The 11,372-nt window shown below is 41.1% G+C and overlaps 1 protein-coding gene across 1 annotated transcript; it reads right to left on the bottom strand.

The window, feature by feature from the left end:
- Window positions 1-5,089: 5,089 nt before the first annotated feature.
- LOC612467 (SWI/SNF-related matrix-associated actin-dependent regulator of chromatin subfamily E member 1-like) lies at window positions 5,090-6,463 on the bottom strand. The gene is given in 1 exon segment (XM_038586498.1): window positions 5,090-6,463. A coding segment is annotated over 1 exon segment (1,236 nt). The 5' UTR covers window positions 6,386-6,463; the 3' UTR covers window positions 5,090-5,149.
- Window positions 6,464-11,372: the final 4,909 nt, after the last annotated feature.

Here is an 11,372-nt window from a genome sequence, read left to right as displayed (position 1 = left end):
CAAGCCCTGTGGAAGCTACTGGGAAAACAAAACAAGTCAGATGTGAGTTCTATTTTCAAGAAGTGCACAAACTAGTGAGTCAGACATATAAAACATTGACTGTAATATATCAAACTGAACATTAAGTTAGAGGAACGCATATGAGCAAGCTATTATTCATCCCTGTGATAGGAGTAGAAGATAAAGGTAAAGAGTCAAAGATACAACAGAGAAAAAGTGATGTTTGAATTGATGCTTAAAAGATGAGCAGGGATTTTCCAGGAGTAAAAAGAGTGAGAAAGAAGAGGAAACAGACTGTAAAACTGCCTTTGAAATGGCTTGTTGTATTCAGAAGCTAGGAGAATAGAGGAGGTACATTACTTGATGAGGTCAACAGTGACATTTCCACACATCAGAACATTAGCTGCTTTTCTCTTCCCCACTTTTCTTTGTTTTGCTCACTACTCCATTTCAGTGAATCACCTCTAAGCAAACTGTGACACACAAAGACTGCTCTCTATAATGGACTTTAAGGATTTTAGCTGCCCCTTTCCAATGTAGAACTCTTACCGACAGAGAATCTACAGTATGCGACCTTTTGAACGTATCCTATTTCATAAGTTTATGAAAGTAACACATCAAATTTGAAGAATATGGTAGATGGGGTTAGCAAATGTATCAGGATGACAGATTTCGGGTCCAAGACAAATTCAGGCTAGAACTGTGACACAGATTCAATGAGAAGAAAGATAATAAAGAATATCTAAAGTTCCTAAACATGACCTCAAAAGGCCAACTTACAAGATGAGAATAGAGGATGAATAGTGTGGAATGTAGAATGATGTAGATGTTTCCATTATCTCTAAGTTCAGTATACAGCAATAAGGAGACTCTTCCTGAAATACCTAACAAATGTGGATATATCAGAATTCTGTACCATTCTGGACTGGAATGCTCCTGGAGCCTGGTGCCCCCTTCTGGATAGCACTCTAAAGATGCTGACGAGGGATGCCTAGGTGGCTCAGTGGTTAAAAAAGAAACAAAAGAAAAGGAGAAACAAACCTTATTGTTGTAGGGGCACCTGGGTGGCTCAGTGGTCGAGCATCTGCCTTTAGCTTAGGTCGTGATCCTGGGGTCCTGGGATGGAGTCCTGCATCAGGCTCCCCACAGGGAGTCTGTTTCTCCCTCTGCTTCTCTCTGTGTGTCTCTCATGAATAAATAAACAAAATCTTTACCCAAAAAAAGATGCTGATGAAATGGAGTGGGCCCAAAAGAGAAGTCATGGGGTGATAGAGGGTGGAGAAATCACATCACAAGAGGTCCAGAGTAACTAGAATTAAGAGGGAACAGTAATCATCTTCAACTATGTAAAGTATGTGTGTGTGTCTGTCTGCATCTGAGTCTGCATATTTCAGATTTCTATATGATAAAACCAAGAGTAAATGGCGGACATTTCAGGAGATTGTTTTGGAAAAGTATATGATATAAACTATTATATTTCCATATATGCTAAGATCTCTTTTTGTCTTCTTTAGGCTGTCTACAAATTTATTTGTTTAGCCCTGTATCATTACCACACTTTTTCATTATTTAAATATCTTTATCATTCTACTTTATCTCCTCTTTTAGCTTTGTACTTATACCTATTAACATCAGTATTTTGGTGATTATCTTAGAAATTACAAATTTTTAACTTACTACATCTATCTTAAATCAATACTTTTACCAATTTCTTAATACAAGAACTTTACAACAGTTTGACTCTGATTACCCCCTCCTTCATTAGTTTTTCTGTTGTTGCTACATATTTTACTTCTGCATATTTTGTCAAATCCACAAAACATTGTTATTATTGTTGCTTAAAAAGACAACAGTATGTTATATTTATCCACTTATTTACCTCTTTTGAGTGTTATTCATTCATTCTTTTTTTAAAAAAAGATTTTATTTATTCATGAGAGACACAGAGAGAGAGGCAGAGACATAGGCAGAGGGAGAAGGAAGCTCCCTGCGGGGAGCCGGATGCGGGACCCGATCCCAGGGCCCTGGGATCATGCCCTGGGCCAAAGGCAGACTAGACGCTCAACCACTGAGCCACCCAGGCATCCCTTATTCATCTTTTCTTGTACTTCTGTGCTTCTATCCGGGATCATTTTCCTTTGTACTGAATATCCCTTAATGTTTCCTGTAGTGTGAGTCTATTGATGATAAAATCTCTCAGATTTGTTTGTCTGAAAACATTGTTACTTTGCCTTCATTTTTGGAAGGATGTTATCTCCCTGAATAAAGTTGTAGTTTGACAGTTTGGTGTTTTCCTTTCAATACTTCAAAAATGCAATTCCATTATCTTCTGGCTTCCATAGTTTCTCCTTTTTTCTTTTTTTTTTAAATTGAAGTATAGTTGACATACAATATTATATTAGTTTCAGGTACATAAGAGAGAGATTGGACATTTATATGCATTACGAAATGATCATCATGGTAAGTGTAGTTACCATCTGTCACCATACAAAGTTATTACAATATTGTTGACTATATTCCCTATGCTATGCTTTTCATTCTCATGACTTATTTATTTTATAACTGGAAATTTGTATCTCTTAATCCCCTTCAGTATTTTGCCCATCCCTCTGCCTTCTTTCCCTCTGGCAAACAAAAGTTTGTTCCCTGTGTTTATGAGTCTGTTTCTGTTTTTTTGTTTGTTCATTTGTTTTGTTTTTTAGATTCCACATATAAGTGAAATCATGCCATAATTGTCTTTCTGTGTCTGACCTATTTCACTTAGCATAACACCTTCTAGGTCCATCCATGTTTCAATTAAGAAGTCCTGTATAATTCATACTGTTGTTCTGAAAGTAATAAATCTTTCACTCCTTTGGACAGCTTTTACAATTTTCTAAAATTTACACTTTTGGTTTTCAATGGTTTGACTATTATGTGCCTGGATATGGCTTTATTATTATTTATCCTGCTTCTTGGACATATGGGTTTGTATCTGTCTGCAGATTTGGAAACTTCTCATTCTTTATGTCTTCAAATACTGTTTCTGTTACATTATCTCTCTCCTCTCATTTCAGCAGTTCATTTACATATGTGTTAGATTTTTATTTTATCATGTCCCAATCACTCTTATGCTTATTTTTGGTTGTTTTAAAAATTGTTTTTCATTCTCTTTCTCTTTGTTCTTCAGTTGGAATATATTCTGTGGGCCTGTCTTTGAGTCCATCAATCCTGTTTTCTGTTGTGTCCAGCCTATTGCTAAAGTCATGAGATGATATCTTATTTTTAGATACTGTATTTTGCAATGCTATGATGTCCACCTGTCCTTTTATCAATATTTTATAGTTTTCAGAATACAGGTCTTTCACCTCCTTATTAAGTTTAATCCTGGGTATTTTATTATTTTTGGTGTGACTGTAAATGGAATTGTTTTCTTAATTTCTCTTTGTGCTGCTTTATTATTAGTGTATAGAAATACAATGGATTTCTGTATATTGGTTTTGTATCCTGTGATCTTACCAAATCCATTTATCAGTTCCAGTAACTTTCTGGTGGAGTCTTTAGGGTTTTCTACATATAATATCATGTCATCTGAAAAGAGTGACAATTCTACTTCTTCCTTACCAATTTGAGTGCCTTTTATTTCTTTTTATTATCTGATTATTGTGGCTGGGACTCCAATACTATGGAATAAAAATGGTGAGAGTGGACATCCTTGTCTTTTTCCTGATCTTAGGAGGAAAGCTCTCACTTTTCACCATTGAGTAAAATGTTAACTGCGGGTTTTTCATAGATGGCCTTTATTATATTCAGGTATGTTCCTTCTTTTTTTTTAACACATTTATTTTTTATTGGTGTTCAATTTACCAACATACAGAATAACACCCAGTGCTCATCTCGTCAAGTGCCCCTCTCAGTGCCCGTCACCCATTCACCCCCACCCCCCGCCCTCCTCCCCTTCCACCACCCCTAGTTCGTTTCCCAGAGTTAGGAGTCTTTATGTTCTGTCTCCCTTTCTGATATTTCCCACACATTTCTTCTCCCTTCCCTTATATTCCCTTTCACTATTATTTATATTCCCCAAATGAATGAGAACATATAATGTTTGTCCTTCTCTGATTGACTTACTTCACTGAGCATAATACCCTCCAGTTCCATCCATGTCATAGCAAATGGTGGGTATTTGTCGTTTCTAATGGCTGAGTAATATTCCATTGTATACATAAACCACATCTTTATCCATTCATCTTTCGATGGACACCGAGGCTCCTTCCACAGTTTGGCTATTGCGGACATTGCTGCTAGAAACATCGGGGTGCAGGTGTCCCGGCGTTTCATTGCATCTGTATCTTTGGGGTAAATCCCCAAGAGTGCAATTGCTGGGTCATAGGGCAGGTCTATTTTTAACTCTTTGAGGAACCTCCACACAGTTTTCCAGAGTGGCTGTACCAGTTCACATTCCCACCAACAGTGCAAGAGGGTTCCCCTTTCTCCACATCCTCTCCAACATTTGTGGTTTCCTGCCTTGTTAATTTTCCCCATTCTCACTGGTGTGAGGTGGTACCTCATTGTGGTTTTGATTTGTATTTCCCTGATGGCAAGTGATGCAGAGCATTTTCCCATGTGCTTGTTGGCCATGTCTATGTCTTCCTCTGTGAGATTTCTCTTCATGTCTTTTGCCCATTTCATGATTGGATTGTTTGTTTCTTTGCTGTTGAGTTTAAGAAGTTCTTTATAGATCTTGGAAACTAGCCCTTTATCTGATATGTCATTTGCAAATACCTTCTCCCATTCTGTAGGTTGTCTTTTAGTTTTGTTGACTGTATCCTTTGCTGTGCAAAAGCTTCTTATCTTGATGAAGTCCCAATAGTTCATTTTTGCTTTTGTTTCTTTTGCCTTCGTGGATGTATCTTGCAAGAAGTTACTGTGGCTGAGTTCAAAAAGGGTGTTGCCTGTGTTCTCCTCTAGGATTTTGATGGAATCTTGTATCACATTTAGATCTTTCATCCATTTTGAGTTTATCTTTGTGTATGGTGAAAGAGAGTGGTCTAGTTTCATTCTTCTGCGTGTGGATGTCCAATTTTCCCAGCACCATTTATTTTTTTTAAACTCAAAAAACATTTTTTTTTCATTTAAAAAAGTATTTAGAACACATAAAACAAGGCAACATTTATTCTTTCTTCTCATCTTCTGGTGTGGGGTCTGTCAGTGGCTCCTCCACTGTTGCACTGTTGCTCTCTGAGCCAGTGTTACTATCACTGGTCCCTTCCTCGGCCATACTGTCCACCCCCTCCTGCCCGCTCTCCTTGTCCTCAGGAGTAGATGTGCCTTCTTCACCGTTCTGTTGGCTTTCCGTTGCTTCTTCAAGGTGTGTCTCCTCTGTCTCCATAGGGATGCTTTCGTCGTCCTTCTTCTCCTGGGTCTTACTAGCAGCTGGCTCTTCCTCGGGAACCATGTTGCTCTGACTACGTTCAGCTTGCTCTGCTGCTTCTTGCTCCCTCTCCTCTTGCCTTTTGCGAGCCTGTTCTTCTGCCTGTGCAATTTCAGCAGCAATCTTTTCCATATCCACTTCTACTCTCAAACCGCACAACCTTTTAAGTTCATTGTTAAATGAATCTGTGCTTTCTAGGAACTTCCTCTTCTTTTCCTGGTGTCGCTCCTCTATCTGAAGAAGTTCAGCTTCTAGTTTTCGCTGATGAACCATTAAGGACTGGACCTGTCGTTTGAGGACCTGCATTCTAACTGTTGTGACAACTGACCGAACGTCTGGCACCACACTCTCACTAAGGATTTCACTGATGAGGCGGTGGTTTCTCTGGAAACGGGCAGTGGCTGTATGCTTCATTGAAAAGCCATCATCATAATCATCTGGATCTTCAGCAGGCTGAATGCTCATGTAAGGTTCTCCTTTCTCCATGCGAGACTGTCTCTGTCGACTTTCTTCCTCTAAAGCAGCTTCTGCACTACTTTTCGCATTTATGTAAGCAAGGTATGCGGGGGAATTATGCTAGGCCTTCATAGATTCACTGTACTCTATCTTTCCTGCTTCGTATTCGTTTAAATATTCTTGTTTTTCTTCATCAGTGAGATCTCGCCACATGCCACCAATAATCTTGCCAATCTCCCACAACTTTAGGTCAGGGTTGGAAGCTTTTACTTGGTCCCAGACCTTTCTGCTGTACCTCATGTAGGGCATCAGCGGCTTATCTGGTGGCTTTGGGGGTTTTGGAATCCTAATACCAGAGGATGCTGTGACCCGGCTGTTGGTGCCCGGGTTCCCTCCCAGACTGTAGTTGTTGTAGGCGAGATGACTGTATGGATTGTATCCCACAAACCCTGGTGTGCTGGGCATTTGTGTTGCAGGAGCTGGGGTGGGAGGTGGGGCATAAGATGGTCTTTTTGACATTTTGGAAGATTAAGTTCTCAGTTCCTTAAGAATGAATCTGAGACACCGCGGGCAGAAAAAGCGCCCGCAGCTCCAGCCTCGTTTCTCTTTTCCCCAGCACCATTTGTTGAAGAGACTGTCTTTCTTCCAATGGATATTCTTTCCTCCTTTATCGAATATTAGTTGACCATAAAGTTCAGGGTCCACTTCTGGGTTCTCTATTCTGTTCCATTGATCTATGTGTCTGTTTTTGTGCCAGCACCACACTGTCTTGATGACCACAGCTTTGTAGTACAACCTGAAATCTGGCATTGTGATGCCCCCAGATATGGTTTACTTTTTTAAAATTCCCCTGGCTATTCGGGGTCTTTTTTGATTCCACACAAATCTTAAAATAATTTGTTCTAACTCTCTGAAGAAAATCCATGGTATTTTGACAGGGATTGCATTAAACGTGTAAATTGCCCTGGGTAACATTGACATTTTCACAATATTAATTCTGCCAATCCATGAGCATGGAATATTTTTCCATCTCTTTGTGTCTTCCTCAATTTCTTTCAGAAGTGTTCTATGGTTTTTAGGGTATAGATCCTTTACCTCTTTGGTGAGGTTTATTCCTAGGTATCTTATGCTTTTGGGTGCAACTGTAAATGGGATTGACTCCTTAATTTCTCTTTCTTCAGTCTCATTGTTAGTGTATAGAAATGCCACTGATTTCTGGGCATTGATTTTGTATCCTGCCACACTGCCAAATTGCTGTATGAGTTCTAGCAATCTTGGGGTGGAGGCTTTTGGGTTTTCTATGTAGAGTATCATGTCATCGGTGAAGAGGGAGAGTTTGACTTCTTCTTTGCCAATTTGAATGCCTTTAATGTCTTTTTGTTGTCTGATTGCTGAGGCTAGGACTTCCAGTACTATGTTGAATAGCAGTGGTGAGAGTGGACATCCCTGTCTTGTTCCTGATCTTAGGGGAAAGGCTCCCAGTGCTTCCCCATTGAGAATGATATTTGCTGTGGGCTTTTTGTAGATGGCTTTTAAGATGTTGAGGAATGTTCCCTCTATCCCTACACTCTGAAGAGTTTTGATCAGGAATGGATGCTGTATTTTGTCAAATGCTTTCTCTGCATCTAATGAGAGGATCATATGTTTCTTGGCTTTTCTCTTGCTGATATGATGAATCACATTGATTGTTTTACGAGTGTTGAACCAGCCTTGCGTCCCGGGGATAAATCCTACTTGGTCATGGTGAATAATTTTCTTAATGTACTGTTGGATCCTATTGGCCAGTATCTTGTTGAGAATTTTTGCATCCATGTTCATCAGGGATATTGGTCTGTAATTCTCCTTTTTGGTGGGGTCTTTGTCTGGTTTTGGAATTAAGGTGATGCTGGCCTCATAGAACGAATTTGGAAGTACTCCATCCCTTTCTATCTTTCCAAACAGCTTTAGGAGAATAGGTATGGTTTCTTCTTTAAACGTTTGATAGAATTCCCCTGGGAAGCCATCTGGCCCTGGACTCTTGTGTCTTGGGAGGTTTTTGATGACTGCTTCAATTTCCTCCCTTTCCTAGTTATTGGCCTGTTCAGGTTTTCTATTTCTTCCTGTTCCAGTTTTGGTAGTTTGTGGCTTTCCAGGAATGCGTCCATTTCTTCTAGATTGCCTAATTTATTGGCGTATAGCTGTTCATAATATGTTTTTAAAATCGTTTGTATTTCCTTGGTGTTGGTAGTGATCTCTCCTTTCTCATTCATGATTTTATTAATTTGAGTCTTCTCTCTCTTCTTTTTAATAAGGCTGGCTAATGGTTTATCTATCTTATTAATTCTTTCAAAGAACCAACTCCTGGTTCTGTTGATCTGTTCCACAGTTCTTCTGGTCTCGATTTTGTTGAGTTCTGCTCGAATCTTTATTAACTCTCTTCTCCTGGGTGTAGGATCTATTTGCTGTTTCTTCTCTAGCTCCTTTAGGTGTAAGGTTAGCTTTTGTATTTGAGTTCTTTCCAGTTTTTGAATGGATGCTTGTATTGCAATGAATTTCCCCTTTAGGACTGCTTTTGCTGCATCCCAAAGATTTTGAACGGTTGTGTCTTCATTCTCATTAGTTTCCATGAATCTTTTTAATTCTTCCTTAATTTCCTGGTTGACCCTTTCATCTTTTAGCAGGATGGTCCTTAACCTCCACGTGTTTGAGGTCCTTCCAAACTTCTTGTTGTGATTTAGTTCTAATTTCAAGGCATTATGGTCTGAGAATATGCAGGGGATGATCCCAATCTTTTGGTATCGGTTCAGACCCGATTTGTGACCCAGTATGTGGTCTATTCTGGAGAAAGTTCCATGTGCACTTGAGAAGAATGTGTATTCAGTTGAGTTTGGATGTAAAGTTCTGTAGATATCTGTGAAATCCATCTGGTCCAGTGTATCATTTAAAGCTCTTGTTTCTTTGGAGATGTTGTGCTTAGAAGAGCTATCGAGTATAGAAAGAGCTAGATTGAAGTCACCAAGTATAAGTGTATTATTATCTAAGTATTTCTCCACTTTGGCTATTAATTGATTTAAATATTTGGCAGCTCCCACATTCGGGGCATATATATTGAGGATTGTTAAGTCCTCTTGTTGGATAGATCCTTTAAGTATGATATAGTGTCCCTCTTCATCTCTCACTACAGTCTTCAGGGTAAATTTTAGTTTATCTGATATGAGGATGGCTACCCCTGCTTTCTTTTGAGGACCATTCGAATGGTAAATGGTTCTCCAACCTTTTATTTTCAGGCTGTACGTGTCCTTCTGTCTAAAATGAGTCTCTTGTAGACAGCAAATAGATGGGTCCTGCTTTTTTATCCAATCTGAAACCCTGCACCTTCAGAGTTACTATTGAGAGATATGAGTTTGGTGTCACCATGATATCTATTCAGTCCTTGTTTCTGTGGATTGATCTTCTCTTTATCTTTGGTATTTACAAGCTTCACTATTAAATGTCAGGTGTTGAACGGTTTTTATTGATTTTGGGGGGGGGGGATCTCTCTGTTTCCTGGATCTGAATGCCTGTTTCCCTTCCCAGATTAGGAAAGTTTTCAGCTATGATTTGTTCAAATACATATTCTGGCCCTCTGGCCCTTTCTGCGCCCTCGGGAACACCAATTAAACATAGGTTTTTCTTCCTCAGGCTGTCGTTTATTTCCCTTAATCTATCTCCATGGTCTTTTAATTGTTTGTCTCTTTTTTCCTCAGTTTCCCTCTTTGCCATCAACTTGTCTTCTATGTCACTCACTCGTTCTTCCACCTCGTTAACCCTCGTTGTTAGGACTTCTAGTTTGGATTGCATCTCATTCGATTTATTTTTAATTTCTGCCTGATTAGATCTAAATTCTGCAGTCATGAAGTCTCTTGAGTCCTTTATGCTTTTTTCTAGAGCCACCAGTAGCTGTATAATAGTGCTTCTGAATTGGCTTTCTGACATTGAATTGTAATCCAGATTTTGTAACTCTGTGGGAGAGAGGACTGTTTCTGATTCTTTCTTTTGAGGTGAGGTTTTCCTTCTAGTCATTTTGCTCAGTGCAGAGTGGCCAAAAGCAAGTTGTATTGGGAAAAAGAGAAAAAGAGAGGAGAAAAAGAAGGAAAGAAAAGAGAAAGAGAAAAAAAAGGGAAGAAAAAAAAACGGAAAAAAAAAAGAAAAAGAGAAAGAAAAAGAAAGGAGAAAAAAAAGGGGGTGGGGGAAGGAAACAAATCAAAAGCAAAACAAAACAAAACAAAACAAAAAACAAAAAACAAACAAACAAAAAGGAACCACGGGGGAGTATCTTCTGATTCTGTGTACTTTAAGTCCCTTGGCTTCTCCTGGAAGTTGTCAGTCTAGCTGGTCTTCTGGGGGAGGGGCCTGTTGTGCTGATTTTCAGGTGTTAGCAGTTGGGGGAGCTGCTCTGCCCCCTGCCTGGTGCAGGGCTCAGTGGGGGTTGTTTACCCCGTGAGGCCGCAGGAGGAACAGCCCCAGTGGCGGGGCAGCTCTGGAAACCTGGATTCATCTCCGGCAGGAACTCCGTCTGCAGGGCCTGGAGGCTCTGGGGCGCGGCCGCTGATCTGCTCAGCTGGGGCAGGAGCGTCCTTGCTGTCCTGGGCCCTCCCGGCCTCTGCCTGTCCCGGGGGAGGCCGGATCCTGGGCTGTGTCCCGGCGCCCAGTGCTCCGGGGCCTGCGCAGTTGGATTCATGCTCCCGTCCGCGCAGCCCCCTCCGCGGAGCTGCCGCCCGAGCCCCGCCGAGCTGCTCCCCCCGCAGCAGCCCCCTCCGCGGAGCCGCCGCCCGAGCCCCCCCAAGCTGCTCCGGGTCCCGCCGTGCGCGCTGCAGCCCTTAGGGAGCTCGGCGCACTCTCCTGGGGCGCAGGTGTCTGTTAGTGTCCCCAGGAGCCCGAGGGCACCCCCGCCCTCCTGGGTCCTGCTCCAGCTCCCTGCGAGCCCCTTTCCGCCCGGGAAGGTTGGTGCAGCTCCTGCTCCTCCGGGACGGGTCTCTCCTGTCCTGGGGACACTCGCCCCGGCCTCAGCCCGGCTCCTCGCGGGGCCCCTCCCCCTTGGAGGCCTTTGTTTCTTTATTTCTTTTTCCCCGTCTTCCTACCTTGATAGAAGCACGAACTCTTCTCACTGTAGCGTTCCAGCTGGTCTCTCTTTAAATCTCAGGCCAAATTCATAGATTTTCAGGATGATTTGACGGTTATCTAGGCAATCTGGTGGGGACAGGTGATTTGGGGACCCTACTCTTCCGCCATCTTGCCCCTCCCCCAGTTATGTTCCTTCTAAACCTTACTTGTTGAAGGTTTTTCTCATGAATGGATATTGTGTTTTGTTAAATGTTTTCCTGCATCTATTGAAATGCTCATAAGGTTTTTCTCCTTTCTCTTGTTGATGTAATGTATCACATTGATTGATTTACAAATATTAGACCACCCTTGTATCCCAGGAATAAATCTCGCTTGATCGTGGTGAAAGATTTTTTTTTTAATGTATATTGGATTCAGATTGTCC

The sequence above is a fragment of the Canis lupus genome, chromosome X (genome assembly GCF_011100685.1).
Source record: "Canis lupus familiaris isolate Mischka breed German Shepherd chromosome X, alternate assembly UU_Cfam_GSD_1.0, whole genome shotgun sequence".
Lineage (NCBI taxonomy): Eukaryota > Metazoa > Chordata > Mammalia > Carnivora > Canidae > Canis > Canis lupus.
This window is presented reverse-complemented; position numbering and strand designations above follow the sequence as displayed.